Raw genomic sequence first — 23,804 nt, 5'->3', positions numbered from 1 at the left:
TATGCCATGCAATATGTAAAATTTGTGATATGTAAACTATTTTGCAATATGCAAAATAGTTCATGTACCAACGTGGAATCTAAGGAATGCCTTAGCCAATGTGAAGGACAAGTTGCCGAGCAGGGATTTCCTTGGTGTTGTTTATGCCATAGGCTGCCACAATTGTGACAATCAGAGCATCAGTGTGATACCGGTGATTTCGAGCAAAGAGTTGAGCATAAATATGATGCCACAAAACAATGCATCGCCTCGACTGCCCTCGCTGAACACGCGGAATCCACAGACCACCAAATAGACTGGTCAAACACATCTGTTCTGAACAAAGAAAAAACCCGCATGTTCCCAAGGGGGACTCGAATAAATGGGTCACAGAGTGGTGGGAATATCACGTTAATGTTGTATAACTGGATATGGTTTGAGAATGCTAAATTGTTATTTCATCTTTAATATTCGTATTTATCAAATGAAGGGAGAGTGTTGCCTTCAACGAGTGATGGGACACTAACCTTCGTTTCTGCCCCGCTACTGGTTGAAGGTGCTGTTGCTTCCATCACATCTACTCAAGTAAGCAAAGAATCAAGTCAAGCAAAAGCCAAGTAAAAATGCCCTTGACTGAATTGTGAACGCACAATCCGGTGCTTACCTATACGATGCGGTCAGTGAACGGTTCTGCAGCATAAGCAGCCAGATTTTACTAGCAGACGCTGCCTGCATCAGCCTTGCAAGGCGAGAGAATGGGGGAGCAATAGTTGGCACGAGGCGCAAGCATGCACAGTAGGATGTAGACACCACTGTAGTAGGTGTGACTATAAAATGCTCCGCATTTAACTCTTTCCTTACCACGCGCTAAGGCATCCTTCACCGGTGAACGACGATTTCACGCCTTTATTTTTCAACAAACACCGTGCGTATGGACTTGCAGCGCCATCTAGGCGATTGTACACGCACTAGAATTTATGTTTCTGTACGGTTTGCATTTTTACCACGTGGCGGTGATTTTTAAAGGGCGCGCCCATTCAAAGGTTGAAACGCATGTGATCCGCGTGATGGCGTCAACATCTGAAACCAAGCACGCTCGGAAAAAAGCGATTTCGCTCGATGCCGACGCCTCGACGAGCGATCTTTTGGATTTCTCGAGCAGTGAGGAATCGGACAACGATGTGGTGACATCAGATTTCAGCTCCGATGAAGAAATTTTATCAGATCAGCCAGGAACGTCAGCTGTTAGTCGCGAGTAAGTTTGGTTTTCACCTTCTGTTTTGCTTATCGTGTTCTGGAGCTGGCTGACTTGCTCAGTATGTGTCCCACATATTATTATTATTTCTAGCGTGTCTACTTCATTTGGGCGCGATGTGCTGCCTCCAGCACAAAGACACGTGGACTTCCGACCCCATAGGGATTCGGGCATCGACCTCGGCATGACACTCCGCAGTAGTGCACAATTTATAGCTCGAGAAGTTCTTGAGCTATAACTTTCATTTTTTCAATCCTACTCCAATACGCTGTTTTAAATATTTTGCATCTCTCATAACTTTTCCATAATTTTTTACTCGGAAGATATAAGTATATCATTACGACGTTTGTTGTGAACAAACCTAATTATTTGCGTTTGTCAATATTTGTTACCTATTTAGATCTGCCAGTTCTTTCGTCAAATGTACCTTTCAAACCCTACATTTAGTACTTGCATTTTGGTATGTAATATTTTGCTGAAAAATTTTTTTTCTTGAAAAAAAAAAAAATCTCGCGCAGGACAAACTCAGAACTTCACTATTTCGCTATGCATCAGGCAATTTTTTTGTAACTCAAAAACAGCTTCGTCAATTTTAACAATTCTTCTAAATAATGTTGCCCTGTGAATACTAAACATTTTGTATATTTCAGAATTCCTCAGAAAAATTTTGTGTCGGAGATATCGCTTCGTTTTTAAAAAAAAAATTCTTGAAAATATTATAATTTTTTCGTATACGAATTTTTTGTGCCGAATAAATTTCCTTTATTGTGTTCAAAATAAAAAGCATTCAAAAGTACGTTCATTCATCTTTATTTTGATGTATTGCATGGCACTGTAAACATAGTAGCAACGGCACGGAAAATTCCTAGCTGCAACATACAAAAATGGGCCAATTTTCCCGTGGTAAGGAAAGAGTTAAAATAAGCTTGCATCATGCCTGCACCTGGAATCAGGATACAGACGATTGTACATACGCTGAACAGGAGTGATGGGACACTTTTGACAATGTACTCCAGCTGCTCATGTCACGTATTTAAGGTGTACTTGGGTACGCTGGCGCAAGCATGCACATTAGGATGTAAACACCACTGTAGTAGGTGTGACTATAAAATGCTCCGCATTTAAAATAAGCTTGCATCATGCCTGCACCTGGAATCAGGATACAGACGATTGTACATACGCTGAACAGGAGTGATGGGACACTTTTGACTATGTATTCCAGCTGCTTATGTCACGTATTTAGGTGTACTTTGGTACGCTGTCCCTTTATTAGAGCTTTTATGGTGAATAAGGCTCTCTCCCGTATCGGGTGTCGAAACGTCAGTAAACTTTGTGCTCCATGGGTCAGGGTATCATTTCATGTTTACACTAAGAAGCAACAGTTATGCACTGCCTTTTTCACATCTCTTCTAGCAGCTCACTGTAGTTGCAGTTGAGAGAGCGACATTGTAAGGTTTGATCAATGGTAATGCTTATTTTTGTGACAGCCACACAAAACTGCTGTCAGTTTCCATGACCTAGTCAGGTTTTTCAGAGATTCCTCGACTTTTCCAGGTTGGTAGACACCCTGCAGCCAGAGCCTCACTAATGGTATCCGCGAAATAACCTTATCGACATTTTTGTCCACATGCACACACGTGTAATTTGCTTCCCTCTCAAAGAGCATCAGCTCGATGCTAGGTCAGTATTGCAGAATTTTTTTTTAAAGAAAAATCTTGCGCAATGACTCCCTGACATAAGGCTTCATGCGCACTATGTGGACGAGTTGAGGGTGATGCTGGCGACGCTCGTACTATACGAACTGTCGAGAAGGACCTCATACTTATGACGTGTGCCTTTTTCGTTTTTTTTTTATGTTCTTGCGTGTTCTGATGTGTTTTGTAGCTAGAATTGTATACTAAGATTATTTAAAATATGTACACTAGATCTCTTTTATTCTGCTTTTGTGTCCTAACTTTGTTATCAGCTAAAATTGATTATTCAGTAAACGCTGAATCCTGTACTCCCCTTTACTCTCCTTCTGAATCTATTTTTTGTAAACCCACTCCCCTCTTCAATGCCTCTGGCCCTGAGGGTACAATAAATAAATAAATAAATAAATAAATAAATAACATCACTCAGTTTTCGCAGCACTAGTTATGGTGCAAAGTATCTCCTGTGGGGTTGCTGACACCCCCTGTAAAGTTGTTTGTGACGTGCAGCGCGCGTGTCTCGTGCAGAAGCTGTGTTTCGGAGTCACATTTATTGAGCGGTAGGTGGCGTGTTTGCGAGCATAGATTATCGCTATCATCATCATGGTTGGCAGAGCGGTAGCGCCGGCAGTGATCCCTGGCGGAAGGCAAGCCTTGGTGGTGGGAGAGAGTTGAGCAAGTCTCTTTCAGCGTGGGGCGGTAGCGCAGACGGTTGCCTCCAGCGGTAGGTCTGCCGTGGACGGCACCGCGGGCCATCTTGGTGGGCCCACGTGGTGGGTCATGCGTTAGCGACACCGCCTTGTTTGTCATGTTGTTGAGTGCCGTTTAATATTGTGTAAAGAAGTCTTACCGTGTTAATCACGATTGATGCTATAATAATTTGGCTGACAATACTGTCGTTTTCTTAATTAGTTAAATAAATGTGTGTTGTTGGCTTTGTTTGTCTCGACCGTGTCTGATGTGTCCGTGTTCCAAGAGCGTGAGGCTCGCTCAGCATAATAAGACCCCACACTGGCTGCCCAACAAGGAGCTCCTGGAGCATCGGACGACAGTTATCGCAGTTCTGCACAAGCTTTTGTTAAAGCAGGGGTAGGCGTAAGGGGACTTAGGTAGAGTAGGCCTAAGGGGACATTGATTGCTAGCGTTGGCAGTGCGCTTTGTTGAGAGCGAGGCGATCTGTTGTTGTGGCGTGTTTCAGCTTGTCGGCACGTTGAGTTTTTTTCCTGCTCGCAAGTGATTTTTTGTTGTTGTTGTCGTTGGTTTTCAAGAAGGTTGTTCAGTTGGAACGAGAGCCATGCTGTCTGCATCTTGGGGTGAGCAAAGCTTGGAGCATGTAGATTGTAGGCAAGGCCCGAAGCGAGCGAGTACGGAAGCTTCGTGGGTTGTCCGATTTTCTGTAAGTAAATTATTCAATTTATTTGGGCTCAGGGAGCCGGACGTCCTTGCTGTCTTGTCTTGCAACTCGACGCTGGGGCGTTGTGACACCGTACGGGACGGTGGACGCCAATCGCTCGATAAGCTGCTGTGTGGGGCGAGCAATAGAGCCACCTTACAGAGTGGATGTCTCCTTGCGGCAGCCTCTTCTACGCCTAGGCTGATTGCTGGGTGGATGCCGGTTGTTGTCAAGCGATTCATTAGGCCGACGGCACCGCGCAGCCACCTGTCGCACGTGGCACAACTAGGTGGATCGTAGCGCTGAGGTGTTGCACTCTGCTTCCCTCATTTCTTTTTTTTTAATCTTGCAATGCACGAGTTAACAAAAGTGATCTTTGTTTTATTTTAGTTAAGTGTCTCGGCCGATACCAATGTATTAGCTAGTAGTACTGACCATCTTATCACATCCGTGAGGCGCCCAAAGCTCCCTTCCCTTTGGCCTACTCCGTTGTTCTTTTGAGTGTTTGGAATGTACGCAGCGGGAGTGATGCAACCCACGGCTGGCTGTCTCCTGCACATTGTCAGCGCTGCCGGCCAGGAATGCGGTTGTGAGGTCAAGAGATGGCATGCCTGGGGCCTGCGCAACTGCCTGCAGTCTGGCGCCCTCATGAGTGCAAAGGTTGTTTGTGCTACCATGTGGTGCACGTGTTTCTTGCAGAAGCTGTATTTCGGGGTCACATTTATTGAGCAGTAGAAGGCATCGTGTTCGCGAGCGTAGATCACCACTATCATCATCATAGTTGGTAGAGCGGTAGCGCCGGCGATGACCCCTGGCAGAAAGCAAGCCTTGGTGGCAGAAGACAGCTGAGCGAGTCTCTTTCGGCGTGGGGCGGTACCGCAGACGGTTGCCTCCAGCGGTGGGTCTGCCGTAGATGGCACTACGGGCCGTCTCGGTGGTCCCCGTGGTGAGTCGGGCATTAGCAACACCGCCTTGTTTGTCATGTTGTTGAGTGCTGTTTAATATTGTGTGAAAATGCCTTAGCGTGTTGATCACGAGTGTTGTTATAATAATTCGGCGGACGATATTGTCGTTCTCTAAGTTAGTTAAATAAATGTGTGTTGTTGGCTTAGTTTGTACCGACCGTGTATGATGAGTCAGTGTTCCAAGAGCGTGACGCTCGCTCGCCATAATCAGACCCCGCACTCCTTAACAGGTTTTCGGAGAGTCCTCATTTCCATATGGGCGTCCAAACCAATGCTCTGTCGCCGGTCTGTAAACGACTGTTCTGTGGTATTTTAGCGGCCTGCGTCGTACTCTTGCTGCTGCTGGATTCGCAAGTGTGCTAGTTGCCTTGCTTCTTCTGCGCATTCTGTAAATATCTCTGCTTCCAGGACAATATTGTCACATTCGTGCGATAGCAGCACATCTAACATGGTTCGTACTTCCCGTCTGTGAATGAGGCTGAACGGTGTCATGCGGGTTGTTTCTTGTTTGGCTGTGTTGTATGCAACGAGATATATGGCCAGATTTTGTCCAAATTTTTGTGTTCAATGTCTACGTACGTTGAAAGCATGTCTTCCAATTTTGTTTAGACGCTTTGTAAGCTGTTCGTTTGCGGGTGGTAGGCGGTAGTCTTACGATGGGTTATTCCACTCAGCATCAGGATGTGATCCAAAAGAGCTGCCGTAAATGTGGTTCCTCTGTCTTTGATCGCGACAGTTGGTGCACCATGCCTGAGTAAAATATTCACGATGAAAAATCTTGCCACCTCCGGTGCTGTACCTTTGTGGATAGCTTTTGTCTCGGCATAGCAGGTCAGATAATCAGTTGCGACAATATCCCAGCGGTTCCAAGCAGTAAAAGTAGGAAGCGTAGTAGAAGTGTCTGCAAAAATAGGTTGGTAAGTTTAGTGGTCACTTTCTTCAAGTTTCGGCACAGTTTCTCACTAATTACAGATACGGCATCTCCAGTGTCAACAAGTTCGTGCACCTTAATGCCATCAATATGGAGTTCGATTTCGTTCGGTAGACAGCAGTTAGGTCTTGAAATTTTCGCTGCCAAGGCAGTTCTTGCCTCCGGAACTGCGCCCGTCAGTTTTGCCCTCGTGGTGGGCTGTTGCCTTGTAACATTGGAGAAATAGATCGGCGACGAGGAGAAGGCGAACGGCTTGAGCCGGATGGCCAGCGACCGGGATGTACGTCTTGAGGTGGATTGGCAGAAACAGCATATCGCGGCTGAGTGGGCACGTAGTGCGAGGCCCCTGCAATGTCATAAGAAGGGAAGCTGCGACGGCGGCAGTGACGAGCTATGTGGCCTGGTATGCCATAAGAAAAACATATTGGCCGATTATCTGGAGTGCGCCGTTGGCTGACGGTAGGGGCACTATTCACTAAATAAGGTACCGTAAACGGTCGTGCAGGCGGCAGCGTCATATAAACGTTCAGAGTTGTTTCGTATACAGCCAGAGACGGGACGGTCAACGGGCGGGCAGGTGGCATCAACGAATAAACGTGGCGAGTTGCTTCGTAGAAAGCCAGAGACAGTGGAGCACGTGGCCGAGCAACAGCGGCTGCATACGTTAGTGGTGAGGTAACAGATGGTGGAGCCTGAGCTGGCGGCAATGCTTCGACAACTTGCGATTCAGTGACCTAGCGAAGCGAGGGCGACAAGGGTGCCATCGGCTCGGTAGTTCTGGTGATTATAGATAGCTGCCGGGCAACCTCCTCGCGTATGAATTGCTTTACGAGTGGCATCAACGTAGAGTGGTAGGCAGTGTCATGGCAATAGTCGAGGGATTAGAGGTCTGCGATGTCTTGAGCAGCGCAACGTGTGGAAGCGTGCTGCCTACGTAGCTTATCATAGCTTTGGCAGAGCTGAGTCAGCTCGGCAACCATCTGGGGACTCTTCACAGCAAGCATTTGAAATGTACTGTCGTCGATTCCTTTCATGATGTTTTTGATCTTGCCTGCCTCACCAGAGTCGGGTTGACGAGCTTGCAGAGGAAGAGCACATCTTCGATGTAGCTTGTGAAAGTCTTATCTGTTCTCTGTACTCTGCCACGCAAGCGCTGTTCAGTTTGAAGGCGGCAGACAGCACGACGGCCAAATACTTCTGAGACAGTTTTCGCCAATTCCGACCAGGTACTGGAATCACTTGGATGATTTCTGTACCATAGTTTCGCCACGTCGGTCAAGTAAAAACTCACATTTGTGAGCTTATCGGCTGCGTTCCACTTATTGTATGCGCTCACCAGTTCATACTCGGCAATCCAGTTGTCCACATCTTGGTACTCTGTGCCACCAAATATGGGGGGGTCACGCTGCCGGAGAGCACTAGCGCAGAAGACGGGTACGAGTGCGAGATCTGGAGTGGCGGCCTGAGATGGTCCCGGATCAGTCATTGCAGAAGGTGGTTGGAGTGTACGTCTGCGAAGTTCCAGGGTTAGGATCAGATGTATCCCAGCACCTCCACCACTTGAAACGGGGTGTTGAACAAGCAGGAGTTCACTGGGCGAACGAAAGATTTATTTGGCGCAAGGGCTAACTGAATGCAAGCCTGAAATCAAAGCGCATCTTCTTCTTTTCTCTACTCGAGCTCCGTGTCCACTGCCCTCGCTACATTGCAAAGTCTCTGATAAATGAAGTCTAGTTGGAAAGCCAAGCTTCTTCATCTATATGCATCGCAAGGGTCCACTGGCAACTGGAAACAATTGGGACCAGTTCAAGTGGTTTATGGTCTAATTTCTAGTGGGGACCAGTAGCAAGTAAGTCTCAACTGGCACCAGTTCCAAGTAGTTTATGGTCAAATTCCCAGTGGGGACCACTTGCCAATGGGTCCCAGTTCGAACCCACTGGCAACTGGTCCCCACTGGGACTTGAACTGGTCCTAGTTGTTCCCAGTTAAAATATTTTCACCTGGCAGGCGCAGTTTTAGTGTAGAAAGGAGCAAATGAAGCAGGATGTAGCAGGCTTCCGGTATTGGCGAAGTTTGGCGCAGCTATCGCGTCATAGTACAAAGCTTGTGCAAATAGCCATGCTTCAGTCCTAACTGGGCACAGTACACTTGACGAGAAAAGGTTCTAAAATAGTTCCTAAGCACATCCCAAACACACGTGCATGCTTTTCAAGCTGCTTCACAATGTTCTATAGCATGTTGCTGGCCCTGTCAGCCAATTATTGGATTATTTATTGAAAATAAGGCAAATTATTTACCTTCTGTCCCATAACCAACCACAACCCTCAAAAAATTAAGCAAAACCAAATAGGTGACACTGAATAGCCTTCAACTTCATTGCAAACTCAAGGTCTTCCGCTTCATGATGTTTGCCATAGCTACACGAGAAGTCGACAATTCAAGGAGTAGGCAGCGGCTCTGCACATACCCATGCAATAGAGAAATGCTGTCCATGCGGTGGTACGTAGGCGGCGCGACAGTGGAAGCAAAAAAACCCTCGCGAGGCGATGGTCACCTGCGAGGGCAAAAGTAAAAGGCGCGAGCAGTGGTTGGCTGTTCAAAACTCGCAAGACAGCTACAAAATGTAAAAGGCGAAAGGAGGAGGATGCCAGCTCCTTTGTTCCTGCTCTTTGAGCCGACGAGTAGCCGGAGAAAGCATAAGAGAGAAAGGAAAATGAAAAAAAAAAAAAACTTTCCGCAACTTGGAGATTGTGCAGGCCGAGCCCTCTTGGCCTTACCTTATTTCGAGCGTTTCGGGTTCTGACGGAGGTGTAGTGCCGCGCAGAGGTCGTCGAGCGCTGTGAGTGCCAAGGCGCATCTTCCAACTCGTGCGCTCGGGTAAAATTATCGTTCAATATAAACGTGCAAATTTCCATACTTTTACAAAGAAATTTCAAGGGGATAACTAATGAGTTCGATATACCTGAAAATTCGATATATGTGGGTTCGATATAACAGTGTTCGACTTATATGTATTCAGGAAAAAAGTGTATACTCAAGGGCTTGTTGTTTTGTTATTTGACATGCTGCTGTTAGATTTTATTATATTGTAGCAATGTTGAAAAACTCGGGGGTATAAGAAAACGTATTTATTGAAAGGGAGAACCTGTGCCCACAACTCAAAGTGACTGTGGTCGTAAAATTATGTGTCAGTCGCACACTAAAAATGTCCTTCAGCCACCTTCTTTTTCTTCTCCGCAAGATGTCCCGAGCATATTAGCTGGGTTCAGCTGGGTGCTTGTGCTATCATCATTGTTGTGCGGCAACACATGGTGCGCATGTGTGTCTCTGCGCGCGGCGATGGACGCGTTGTTTGAGGCAAGATGTTGTGGCATAATCCCGTCCTCATACGCATCGTCCCCATGTGTCAGGCAAAGAATGAATTCCTGGTAAGTTGTTACTGGTTTTTCGATGATCTTTCATAGTAAGGCTTCACCCCAACTTCAGTGAAATCTCGGTATAACGAACTTCAGGAGACTGTGGAAATTGGTTCGTTATTTTGAAAGGTCATTATAGTGAAAGCTCGAAAATTAACCATAAATACTTAGTTTTCACCGACCAGAACGACTTACCTTTACAATGGTGGGTCTTTGAACTTGTTTTTCACGAGAAAAAAACTAATTCACAAGTAAACACAAAAAATGCATGTTTACATTAAAAAAGCCTGTTTTTTTTTTTTTTTTTTTTTTTTTGACGAGAGCAGCACAAACTTTGCAGCGAGAAGGCCTCCAGCTCATCCAGATTCCTGTGGTGCGATTCAGATCTTTGGTCACAACCGCCTGCTTTTTGCCTTCCAGTTGCCGAAGAATGTCCATTGTGTCACTTAGCGACAACTGCTTCCGCTTCTTCGTCACAAGCAGAGATGAACTCATTTGTAGTATCACCACTGCGCGAATGGCGCCTTGCATTGTGGACGCGATAAGTAATCACCGAAAAAAGATGAGCATGACTGAAAAAACAAGGCCTCCAAAGAAAAACTTGAAGCGTCACAGCTGTCATCGCCTCTTCAGAAGAAAAAAAGTGCTAAAAAAGAAAATTCCCCCGCGTTTCATTTTTCGCTCTCTTGCTGTCTCAGGCTTTCCGCGCCCATGCTTACTGCTCTGCAACTCCCACTGTGCCTCACTGACCTTGCCCTTCCATGTTGCCCTCGCCTCTGCACTCGCCTGCAAACCTGCAGCGTCGGCGTTTCAACAAAAAGAAAAAAAGGAAGTCGCCCTTTCACTTTTTTTTTTCCTCCACATCGTTGCGCGTCTTCCGAGAAGCAAGGCATCCGTTCGCTTTGTCGTCTGCTTCTGTACCATTCCAGTGGTCGCGACGGATTTCAGAACATAAGTTTGTAGTACTGAAGCGTTAATATAATGCGGAGCTAAATGACGCTCATTATTCTGAAAAGTTCGGTATTCTGAAGTACGTAGTAGTGAAATAGTTTTACATTGAAACTATTAGCAGTCGGCTCGGAATTTTTCATAAGTTTGTCAATCTGAAAAGTTCGTTAATGTGGGGTTCGTTCTACCGAGATTTCACTGTACATGTACAGCAGGTTGTGACATTTTGGGCTCCCGTGTACAGTAGATAGATATATATATATATATATATATATATATATTATGAGGAAGAATTTTTTTTTTAGACGAGCTCGAGCTGGCACACACTGATGATGACATCTACAGATGAGGAAATTATAAAAATGATGATGACACGTTCATTTGATAAAGAATAGTCGGTGACTGCACTCACACTAATTCCCCGTCACGCTGAAAGCGGCCTTCTGGTTGCACGAGAGACAATTTTAAGAATTGCGTCGGGTATAAAGTTTCAGTCGAGAGACGTGCACAATTTCTGTCCCATGGCAATGGTGGTCGGTGGAAGCGTTAAGTGATGCGATACAGTAATTAACGGGGGACGTTAGTTCAATCACTGTATAAGGTCCTATAAAACGCTTGAGGAATTTTCCACATAAGCCGGGCACATGCACGGGAGTCCAGAGAAGAACTTCGTTTCCTGGAGAAAATGTGACAGCACGGTGAGTTGAGTCATAGCGAGACTTGCGAGCTTCCGGAGAGATGCCAGTGTTGATTCGGGCGAGATGACAGCAGTGCTCAAGTCGAGACAAAAATTGTGCGGATAAAGGGCCTGCTGAAATAGCAGAAGCCGAAAGGAGACGTCTAGAGTTACACTTACAGAGCGGCCATGGACAAGAAAATAGGAAGAAAAGCCGGTGGTGCGTTGCGTAGCCTTATTGTAGGCGAAAGTTACAAATGGAAAAATGGCGCCCCAGTTCATGTAGTCAGGGTTGATGTACATGGCAAGCATGTCCAAGAGGGTATGATGAAAGCGTTCCCTTAAGCCATTTGTTTGTGGATGATAAGTAGAAGTTGTCTTGTGGATGGAGTTGGCGGCGCGTAGAACCTCAGCAACAATAGAGGAAAGAAAGCTTTGCAGCAGTCACTGAGCTGAACACAGGGAGCTCCCTGGCGTAAAAATATGTTACGCAGAAAAAAATCGGCTACTTCAGTGGCTGTACCAGCGTGCAGCAAGGCTGTTTTCGCGTAACGAGTGAGGTGGTCAACAGCCATTACAATCATCCAACGATTTCCATTGGAGGTCACAAGAAGGGGGCTGTACAAATCTATCGGGACGACTTCGAATGGCAAAGCGGGACAAGGAAGAGGTTGCAGAAAGCCAGAAGGAGCAGTAGTGGGTCGTTCCCGCCGTTGACATGGCACACGAAGAAATATATTTGTCAATGGCGGATGAGAGGCCAGGCCAAGTGAACCCGACTGGGTATTTTGTCGTACGTTTTGTGATAGCCGAGATTCCCAGCAGCAGGATCATCATGGAATGTCACAAGAACCTGATGTTGTAGACATCGCAGTATAACGGGGACTTATTTGTTTCCTTCAACGTGGTAAATATAGCGATGTAAGACACTATCTTGAAGCTTGGATTGTTTCAGTTGTCGGCGAAGTCGGGCGTTCGAAGGAACGATGTGCCTTCTAAGCGTGCTATTATGGAGCGGCAGTCAATGTGTTGATGCGACACAAGAGTAGAAGGGGGGCCGGATCTAAGCCAACTGAGACCAGCGATGGGTAAACCTGCGGTGGAAATTGGTGACGGTGGGCTATTACGGTTGGGTAGAGGGCAGCGAGAGAGAGCATCAGCATCTTGGTGCTTCTTACCAGACCTGTAGACGACATCAAAGTTGTGCTCTTGTGAACGAAGCACCCAGCGGCCAAGACGGCCCAATAAGTTCTTTAGCGGCAAAAGCCAGCACAATGCATTGTGGTCGGTGAGGACTGTGAAGTGGCGGCCGTGAAGGTATGGATGAAGTTTTTGTACCGCCCATACAACAGCAAGGCACTCTTGTTCGGCTATTGGTAATTTTTCTCGGCAGCAATCAAAGCACGACTGGCGTGAGCGATGACACATTCGCGTGCGGTGTTGTCACGCTGCAGTAGAACGGCACCGAGACCATGACCACTGGCGTCAGTGTGAAGAATGGTGAATGCACCTGAATCGAAGTGACATAGTACCGAGTCCGATGTCGTGGCTTGCTTCAACGCGGGAAAGTCTTCTCACAGTCTTTGGACCAGACAAATGCAGCGTTATTTGCAAGCAGTTGATGGAGCGGAGAGGCCAGCCTTGCGAAATCATGTATCAAGTGCCGAAAGTAGGATGCCAAGCCAAGAAAACTGAGTAGGTCTTTTTGACGCAACAGACGAGGACACTGGAGGACAGCGGCAAACTTTTCAGGATCCGGTTGAATACCGTCTTTGCTGACTAAGTGCCCTAGAACCTTGATCATCGTGCTTGTGAAGATGCATTTTTTCGTATTCAGCTGTAAACCAGCTTTTGCAGGGCAACCTAGGACTTCTTCGAAACGTTACAGATGTTGCGAAAAGGTAAACGAAAACACTATGATGTCGTCGAGGTAGCATAAGCAAGTTTTCCACTTCAGGCCACGCAGTACACTATCGATCATGCGTTCGAAGGTAGCGGGCGCATTACAAAGTCCGAAAAAGATTACGTTAAATTCATATAGCCCATCTGGGGTGGTAAAAGCCGTCTTCTTTTTGTCAGATTCGGACACTGGTATTTGCCAGTAGCCCGATCGCAGGTCAAGGCTCGAAAAATACTCTGCGCCATGCAACGAATCTAGTGCTTCATCGATTTGTGGGAGAGGGTAAACTAAACATCTTTGCGTGTTATTTTGTTCAGTGCCCGGTAATGAACGCACAAGCGTACTGTTCTGTCTTTTTTTTTGCACTAAAACAACTGGCGAAGACCATGGATTCGAGAAAGGACGTATAATATTCCGACGAAGCGTGTCTGAGACGTTTTCCTCGATTATCTTTCTTTCTGCAAAGATGGGCGCCGGTAAATAATTCAGGAGCCGTCAGTCTAAATTTGGTGAGTCGTGGAAGTTATCATACCAAGGACAGCAGAATGAACGTCAAACAAAGAGAGATGTCTGTTCATCTGTTCAATAATTTCAGCAATTCTCGACTCTGGGCTGCTGCCAGATCAGGGCTTACCGTCACGGATAGAGGAGTGGGAGATTTTAGTGGCGACACGCTTGGCTCTGGTAGGTCTTCTTGACTTGGAAGGGCAACAATTGCAATGAGATGCAGGTCAATAGAGCATGTGACTATTGATCCACAGGGCAACAATAAGGGTTCGGGAGTCTGATTTAACGAAGTAATAAAAGCAGACCCTTCAGAAAAACGAACAAGGCCTGGAATGACCAGAATGCCTCGATGTACCGTGTGGCCATAAGGTAGTAGAAGCACTTCGCCATCCACAATGTTGATGCAATCAACATTAATTACTTCTTTTCAAGATGGCCAAAGAACATAATCTGAAGTGGTGATGAGACGAATGCGCTCTTTGTGTTCTGATACAGAAGAGTTGGTGAGATTGAGGTGGATGAGGCGCTGACAACAAGATATAGAAGAGCATGCAGACCACAGGAAATCCCACCCCTGAATGAGTTCGTGGGTGCATTCACGGAGAACTGCAACAGCAATGTGATGACGAATACCGTCTATGAAAACACGAACTGTACAATGGGGGAGTGGGAGAGTAATGGCGTTTGCCGCAGCACGGAGATACGGGCCCGAGTAAGGTGTAACTTTGAGAAGACGGGAGAAAAGGTCGGAGCGAATAATCGAAATAGAAGCACCAGTCCACTAGAGCTTCGACGAGTATACCTTCAACTAACACTGTCTGGAGGAATTGCTGGCTGTCCGGTGGATGCAGTTTCCCCTCCTAAAACTGCATTAGGGAGTTTTCCGAGTGGGCATTTAGAACACTGGAGGCAGGTCCCAGAGGCGACACGGAACGGCGATTGGGAGATAGTTAGCGACGGGCGAGACTCACGGGAGTTCACAGGCAGATCCATACTGTAAGGTGGAGAGGGCGAACACTGAAAAGAAGACCGGTAAGGCGTGCGTTGGTAGTTTGTGAGTGGACTGAAGCGTCCGTGTTCCCCTGGAGTGTAGCCACGTTGCTCGTCCTGTTGGCGCCTTCGGCAAAAGCGAGATATGTGACTGACCCCTTTGGCATAATAATAACAGATTGGGCATGGAGAACGCGGCATGGTGTAATATGGCTGTGGTCGCATCGGTGGTGACACTAAAGCCACAGGTACATGGACACCTGGTGTAGCCACTGGGATAGTGGTGGATGCTGAGAGCGCTGCAACTTTTGCGAACATTGGTACCTGACGAGGTCTGGATTCGGCGGAACAAGGTGGATGTGACGCAGATGCAATCTCTTGCCTAATGATGTCCCGCAAGTTGGTTGGAGCTGAGGCTTAAGTAGATGGTGGAGCGCAGGAAGAGCAGCGCCCATGAAGCTCCTCACAAACGATGTCGCGGACCAAGGCAAGAATGTTGAGGTCCGCAGGAAGACAAATGTCCGAGGCATCAAGGCAGAGACGAAGAGACTGAAGTTCTTCTAGTCTCTGGCAAATGGTGATAACATCTTGAGTCGTGGTAGGGTTTTGCGACGCAAGGGCGTTGAATGGGATTGTATTAATGCCTTTGATAATATGGCGTATTTGGTCGCTTTGAGGCATAGATGAGTTTACATGCTTGCACAAGGCAAGAACATCCTCAATGTACGAGGTTTTTAATTTACCCGCCAGTTGAATGCGATCAGCAAGCTTCTTCGTAGCTGCTTCAGCGCAAACACTGGGGGAACCGAAACTCTGACGAAGCTGCCAGGCGAACATGTCCCAGTCGGGAAGATCTTGGAGGTGGTTCCAAAACCAGGTTTTGGCAACATCAGTCAGGTAGAAAGGGAGCGTACGTAAATTGTGTAGAGTATCCCACCTATTCAACTCGCTGACGAGGTCATAGGTGTGTAGCCATTCTTCAACGTCATCCCCTTTGAGACCCGAGAATACTGGCGGATCGCGCTGGTGACTGGGAATGGCCAGGGTCGACAGCGGAGGCTGCACTGGGCCGGTGGTGTTGGATGGACCAGGATTGTCTTGCAACTGCCATGGCAGGTGGTAGTAGACGACGACCCGAGCGGAGCTCCAGTGGTAACATGCGAGAGAACTTGGGGATCGAGAAGTACCGTCCACCACTTATGAGGAAGAGCTTTTTTTCGAGACGAGCTCGAGCTGGCACACACTGATAATGACATCTACAGATGAGGAAATTATACAAATGATGATGACACGTTCAATTGAGAAAGAAGAATCGGTAACGACACTCACAATATATATATATATATATATATAGACTTTGCTAAATCAAATGTTTATCTGCCAAGCTGGGGACTTCGAAATTCGGGAGATTCCTAAAACCGAGCAGTAGGGATGGATGGATGAAAAACTTTTATTGGGGTCCTGAAGGATTCGACCCTTGTTTTATAGGGGTAGAATCGCGGGCTGCTCCCATGTAGGGGCGGGGAGGCCCAGCCTTACCGCTGCATCGTGGGCCCTCTGGACAGCCTTGAGTTGTAAGAAAACCAGGCTCGTGAGCATTAAATGATAGGAGTTTTCGGTGATTCTTCATTTTATTTTTTGTAAAGAGGGGCACCTCCAGAGCATGTGGTTAAAATCAGTGCGATTGTGGTAGTCTGGTGGTAAAAAAAAAACACTAAAAAGTGGTGCACAAGTGGTTCTTTTTGTTTTTAGAGCAGCAGACATGTCATTTGGTGCTACGAATGATTGCCAGTAACTTTTTCAGATGTCAGCAATCATACTAGTATTCACAATCATGCAGCGCATACACGCATGACTAATTGAAAAAAATGTGCTGTGTCCCATCACTATCGCTAAGAGCCCCTTCAAAATTTTAATACACTTCTCCACGGGACACCAGTGTACTGGTGCAAAGGTTGCTTAGGCAGCGTACTGAGCGGGTTAGAACGAGGCTAAGAAATTTTCGAACCGCTACACCCCTCCCAACCGGCCCCAACTATATCTTGTTTTGTTTTTTTGTTTTTTCATGGTGGGACTAGGTTTAGGGCCCAACTTCATGGCTCACTTGCAAGGCGCATTCAACCAGTAACAGTGCGCGTGCGTTCGCGCTGCGGCGCCGGATATCTATCGCAGTGACGACGTAACCTCAAGCCAAAAAAATGTTTTATGTGCTGTTGCTATGGCAAACAATGTGGTGGCTTGCATTGACGGCGCTCGCAGCACGTCAACTTTGTTCGCAGACTGGTCGGGCATTTTGGCGCAGCGCAGCGCAATTTCAGTGAATTTCGTGGTGTTGGCACAGCTCGGCGTAACAATAAGAAATTTTATCAAATTTTTTCAATTGCCACAGCTGTTGCCCCCCTACATTATGCAAGGATGGTAGCATTCTTTTTCTGGCACGTTTCGCTGTAGAATTGTACGAGTTTGTTTTCGTCTCTTTTCACGAACGAGACCTCTGTTCCAAAAAACCACCAGGGTCCCTCTCCTGCATTCAAGCATGCGTGTCATTAGCATTACCCCGGAAAGAATACGTTCATAGTCTTACTAACTCGGCTCCTGGTTCTGATGTCATCTGCCCTAAGCTTCTCAAAAATATCAAAACCTGCAATTTATAAAATTTTAGCACCACTTGCTTAGCAGTCTTCTGACACGGGATGCATCTCAGATGATTGGAAGAAATCTCGCGTAATTTCCATACTTAAATTGGGTGGACCGTCTAATCCATCAAATTAAAGACCTATTTCCTCACCTAGCACGTGTGGCAAACTCCTTAAACATATAGTTTCATCTGCTGTCACCAAGTTTCTTACAAAACACATTTTCTTCTCTATCAATCAGCACGGTTTCCTATATAGTCGTTTTGTGAAACAGAACTGCTTGAATGAATTAATGACTACCATAACTGTTCATTGCTTTCATCAAAGTGATACTATATTTGTTAACTTCGCAAAGGCCTTTGACAAGGTTCCTCACTTGCGGCTTAATAAAAAATTTACAGGCCTTTACATAAAAGAGTGGACTTCCTTTAAGACAAACTCGAAGGAGCCACGATCATTTGCTTGTCTTACTAGGAGTTCATCTTATCAGAAGCGCCTCTTGCCCCAATATGCTGCTTGAAAACACTGCATGATGTATACTTATAATGGGGAGGAAAGGAATAAGAAAACGCATTTGGCTCAGCTTAGTAAAAACTGTGCTTTCAAGTAGAGTATTAAGACCAATTTAATGACTACTCGATTTTGTGGATTTGTAATAGATATGCTCATGAATAAATTGCCAACAGATTTTAATAATAGAATTGCTGCATGGTCCTATTTTGATTATTAGAAAAAAGACAAGCACAATTTCCCTTCAAGAAATGGAGAATTGATTCTTCTGGCTGTTCACCTTTTGAGAGGCTGTTGTACTGGCTTTACTATCACTTTTGGGTATGCCTCCATTGCACACTGCTACCTTGACAAAGCCTATATTCCCTAAGCTTTTATGAAAGTTTGCAAACGTTAGTTTGAGATTCATATATTTTCTTATTTTCAGCCTGCAGTAAATTTACCCAGCTGAAGGTCTCCATATATGCTTCTCATGATCACAAGCTTCGAGCACACAAAAAAGACATGAAGCAGCGATATTTAGTGTGCAAAATCACCTTCCTTTGTCAGGCACTTTCATATATAAAATGAAGCATCAAAATTTGCAGCATTTTGACAGATACGATGCACACAGGCCCTATGCAGTACAACGCAAACTGACCACAAGATGTGCTCAGGTTCCATTGTGCGACGGCAATGACAATGAATCTGACTCCTCTGATGGGAGATGGGAGGACATATACAGATTTTGTTTCATGTGAAATATAATGTACGTACAATCTTTCTCTGTTTTCATTTTCACTTGGTTTAATTTCAACCTTCTCTTCCCTAGGGTTTTCCCCTCTAACCAAGCTCTTGTGTTCTTCTGTTCTCTACAGTACTCCTGTTGGGAAACGCGAAAATGCGAGGACAATACGAAAGCACGAATGATTTCTGTTGCTTTCTTTGCTGACAAGGCTGGCCCTTTTTCCACTCACAGGCAAGGAAATGCCAGCTTTATGTGCTGACCTTTCTTCTCCGCTTATCTTGCCTTCTCCCTCCACCTCGCAATTTGCTTTCGATTTGCTTCGAGTCTTTGTACCAGGAAGGGCTTTTTCTTCTTTTTTTCATTTCGCTTTTTCTTGTTTGCCTAAATGCCCCCACCAAGACTATAATGTTCATTGCGTAGAATCCCCATAGTTGTTGGTCGCGTGCTCATCTTGGCAGAAGAGGCCTGTCACGTGGTTTGTCTTACGCCGACTTTTTTTGCATTGAGTCTATGGGAAACCAAACAAACACTCCCGTGTTAATTGTTTTAGGCAAAATTCATCTTAACAGAGCTTATCTTAACACGAGTTTACTCTAGCATTACGGACTCATAAACTGTTTTGTGGATTAAAGTGGAACTTCGATTATACGTCTCCTGGTATCACAACAACCGACATATTGTGACGAATCAGTTTGGTCCTGGCAAAATCCCCATAAAGTTAACGTATCAAGAACCTAGATTATCAATGCAGTTTTACGCCAACGTCGCATCTTACGACGACTTTTAGTTTTCGTTCAAAGGATAAAAAAACACCCTTACTCAAATGAAACGTTAAGCTAATATTCACAAGCGCAAAATATAAACTTGTGTTCCCCTAGGTTGACGGTTGAAAAAGTCGATAGCGAGACAGAATGTCTTTTTAGAACGCAAACTTATTCTCCCGGCAGTTCATCTACTTCTACATATGCTTCGATCGTTCGTGTATCCATCTAGGGTCATTACCTAGTCAAGCTCTATCCACCCAGAGTAGCTTCAGCTGGCCGAAAAGCTGATATTTTCTTGTTTTTGGTTCGTGGAAACTTTTCCTGATCGACATACAGCTCATCTCCTGCCTTTGTCACACTCGTAGTCACAAGCTTGCGCATGCATAAGGGCACGATAGAGCTGTTTTTAACGCGCAAAATTACTTTCGCTTGACGTCAACTATCATAATAGCAGCGAGACACCACTAGCTGCACTTCACAAGACAAGAAATTACAACGCTCACAGTTTGTGAGCGTTGCGAATTGACCACGAGTTTGTGTAGAATGCACGAAAGCATTAAACTCGTGGTCAATTTGCAAAGCTCACAAACTATGAGCATTGTAATTTCTTGTCATTCTACACAAACTCGTGGTTCGTCGCCATTATGTGATAGCGTTCAGACTGTGCCCGACTCTTCTGACGGGAGGCTCTTGACAACATGATTTCCGTTTCGTTTTCAGGCACAGGCAATTTTGGGACTCTGTTTATCGGTAAAAAGATGCGCGTTAAGGTCGACATTTTTTAAGGTTGAGAATAAAGATTCTCTTGTGCCTCCTTCAATTAAGTGACACTGCCATTAACACTCCCTTATTGTATTCACTCCTTTCCAAAACTTGTTTAAATTGACTGCAAAATGATGGCGAAGCTAAGTAGAAGCACTGTGACGTTTCTATGACTCGCCTTCACAACAAAACGAGAGGTGCGTTGGTACCTCTTAGGACAATCCGGGATAGACGCACCTGGCATTGTAGCAGATGATACATTGAGTGTTGGCGAAGCTAAGTAGAAGCACCATGACGCTCCTATGACTTGGCTTCACAACAAAACGAGAGGTGCTTTGGTACCTCTAGGGACAAGCCGGGACAGACGCACCTGGCATTGCAGCAGATAATACATCGAGCGTTTCTCACCTAATACTGTACTGTTATTTACATACATATATAACACATACTTTCGAGGAAAAAACAAAAATGTTTGTTTTGATGTGTTGTAAAAAATAACTCATTATCTCTTGATGCCAAATTTGGACTGCAATGGCAGAGAAATGCATAACTTGGTTGTAAAATGTTTCTACGTTTCGCTTCCATCTCTTGGTCACAGAAACCTCTTGCAACAAGTTTCATGTGCAAAAGAATGAAACAAGTTTCAAATAAATATAACTTTATATCACTTTGTTTTACACTCGGCAAACAAGGGTCGCTAAGCAGATCCGAAGCCTGTACTTCCCCTAATTCCCGTGAAGGTATAAGCACCGCTGAAGGAGTCTGCATAAACATTAGTGTCGGATTCCCCTCCAAGTATTACTAAATAAAATTCTATGTTGCAAGCCAATCATTTTCTTTGATTTTGTCTAGTTCGCAACTTGGAGCTCACGTCACCAAGCAGAATGTTCCCACCATCAATTTTGTCTATGTCTGATACTACCATTCCCTCGGTGATCCGGTTGGTCATCTTCGTAATAAGCAGATCTAATGTAGCAGTAGTGGTTTCTTTCTGTGATGCGACCTTGGCATTACTTTGCTCTGCCCTGCAAATCTTTCATCCTATGCACGGAACGTGAATGCCCGCCCTTTCTACACACTTCCATTGCAACACTCCATCTGTGACTGCCAGATCTGACAATGAACACAGCAGAATTCACAACCTATGGAACAACACACACTGTTGCTAAACTATGCCGCACCACCCAAGAATTTCCAAAGTCGCTATTGGGCCAAGTGAAAATGCTAAGATATATTCTCCACCTTTTTTGACAGGGTGGCCCAGCATATAGCTGGGCGCCCCTTCTGCTCACTTTTTCCTTTCTCCATAGGCCAACTATAAAGTCAGTGGAAAAACATTTTCAATGTCACGGCCGGACTCGAGTCCTTCTCCGGCGCTCCCCTTACGGCCTTCGCATTGGGGCGTTTTGCTGCCTGCCGCCGCAAGTTCGGGGTGGCGCTGCTAGACCACTGTTGCTACGCCGCCTCCAAGCGCGTTCACGGGCGCAGTGTGCGCGCCACAGCGCTATGGCCATCATAACAGCGCTGAGTACGAGGAACAGAACCAACTGCGGCACCTGAATTCTTGAAGATGAACGTTTTATCCACACAATACAGCTCGGTCGTTGCATGTGATGAGGTTAAAATGGTATAGTCGACCTCTGAGAGCACCGCTTACCCAGTCGCAACCATTCCGGCAGCTTTCCCGGATTTTCGCACACGCGTGTTGTCACAAGCAACAGTAATCCATTACAGCGCACAAAATTCAGAGAGAAAAAGCAATATTTATTTTGTCGTAAGGTGGACTAGAACTTAAATAAAAAAACAATTTCTGTGCGAGGTGAGCACAAATACCTTTTTCTTTCAAACCCAGGCTAGCAATACAAATTAACACAAACACAAATGCATGGTACAAATAAAGCGAACCTCCATGACATACTCATCACAGTCTGAAATATTTTCTAGACGGCTTGTCTAGACGGCAAGCCCGAGGACTTGAAGTGGTGCTACCCGACATGAAGCTGGGGTTGTAGTAGGTGCGCGGTTACAGATACCTGAATAGCCGGTACCGTGCAGGTGTAGGCGGAGTGTGCTAGGAAAAGAGCAGTGCGTACAAGGAAGACAAAATAAAATAAAAGGCGAAATTTGTCTCTTTCGAGCTAAGTGCGCCTTTCGTAAAAGGTGGGCCGCGTGAAAATTGGGCAACCTGATACGGTACTCCGACGTTAAGTTCGCCCAGTCTTGCATGGGAAACGCGCTTAGGTTACTTGTATGCGCATCTGATGGCTCTGAAAAGGAGCTATTATACACATGAACCAAAGGGCTAACGTGTAGCGTAGATGGGTTGGAGTGATTCGAAAGATTTTACGAGAGGTACATTGAGGAAAGTATTCGGGGCGTGATCACATTTCAAATTTGCGAAGCGTAAGCGCAGTGTAGGAGTAGCATTTTTTGTTTTCATTTTCGCGCTTGCGGCATCCATCCGTACGTCCGTCCGTCCGTCCGTCTGTCTGTCTGTCTGTTTCGTGAAGTAGTAGGCACAAGGAACCTTGTAGGAATTGGTGACACAAGAACGAAGCGCGGGGACGCGCGGGGAGCCGGCGGAGCTTACAGTGAGGTGGTGCTGCCCTCGTGCGATTAGCCGCCGCACCACGCGTCAGAAAAAAATATATGCGCGGCGCCGGTATTGAGAAGGCCGTAAGGAGCGTGCAGAAGGAGCGTCGAGTCCGGCCGTGTCAATGTATACGAGCCTTGTGAAAAAGAGACAAAAAGACGTACGAAGATAGAGTGACTACTCAAGACCACACACAAGACGCACTCAGCAAGACGGTGCCTGCTGTGGCAAAATGATGTGTGCTCTTTAAATGGAAGACTTTAGGAGAGAATACACTAAATTCTAGGCTTCATTAGAGGGCTTTGAATATTTGAAGAATTACGCCAATTCTTGAGTTTGCTTTGATTCAAATTTAAATTATGGCAAATTTCAAAGTATTCGACATGAACAAAAAGATGTATCTTAGTCTGCAGGTAAATCCCCTGTACATGCCATTTAACTGCATCAAATGGGTGTTATACCGTGAATACAGCTATGCAGCGGTAAACCACACTGCCACAAAGCCCTACTTCAAAGTTAATATAATAATATTATTATTAAACATATTAAAGAATAATATAATAATAATAATTGTTGAAGTTTAACATCCCAAAATTATCATATGATAATCATAGAAACCGTAGTAGAGAGCTCCAGAGATTTCGACCACCTGGGGTTCTCTAACATGCACCTAAATCTAAGCACACGTGCCTCAAGCATTTTCGTTTTCATTGAAAATACGGCTACTTCAGCTCGCATTCGATCCTGTGACCTGCGGGTTAGCAGGGCGAGCGCCTAAGCCACTATACCATTGTGGCGGGTGCCCCACTTCAAAGCTAAATGAACACCTTACCCTCACATCCCTGTTTACTGGAACCTTAAAATTTCAGTGTTTAGAGTGGGACCACACTGCCACTCAGATAAAAATTTCAGTGTTCAGAGTGGGGCCACACTGCCACTCAGTAGCCTCAAAGAAACATGCTGCAGTGTCAATGGGGATATCATCAGACGCAAACCAGGACTGCGATGCCAGACAAAGAGTATTTCCAGCCAGAAACTGCCATTTAGGCAGGGAGAACACTGAAGTATGGCATGGCTCAAGCAAGCTGCACTTGAATGAGACCACTAAGGTGCAGAGACACGGGTTGTACATTAAATGGTATAGTTGGAACACTACTGTAA

General features: G+C 45.7%; 1 protein-coding gene across 10 annotated transcripts in view; it reads right to left on the bottom strand.

Annotated features, from left to right (window-relative positions):
• LOC119167714 (uncharacterized) overlaps nucleotides 1–23,804 on the bottom strand; it is a 537,665-nt gene that overhangs the window by 203,005 nt on the left and 310,856 nt on the right. Inside the window, exon 18 of one of the 10 annotated variants that reach the window (XM_075865829.1) lies at nucleotides 21,794–22,779. The exons of the other annotated variants lie outside the window; for them this stretch is intronic. Coding sequence (XP_075721944.1) covers nucleotides 22,765–22,779 — 15 coding nt within the window. The 3' untranslated portion in view covers nucleotides 21,794–22,764. Of the gene's footprint in view, nucleotides 1–21,793; nucleotides 22,780–23,804 lie in introns of those variants that run through there. 10 annotated transcript variants of the gene reach the window in all.

The sequence above is a fragment of the Rhipicephalus microplus genome, chromosome 6 (genome assembly GCF_043290135.1).
Source record: "Rhipicephalus microplus isolate Deutch F79 chromosome 6, USDA_Rmic, whole genome shotgun sequence".
NCBI classification, from domain to species: domain Eukaryota; kingdom Metazoa; phylum Arthropoda; class Arachnida; order Ixodida; family Ixodidae; genus Rhipicephalus; species Rhipicephalus microplus.
The sequence above is the reverse complement of the archived record's forward strand: the minus strand, read 5'-3'. Positions and strand labels throughout refer to the sequence as shown.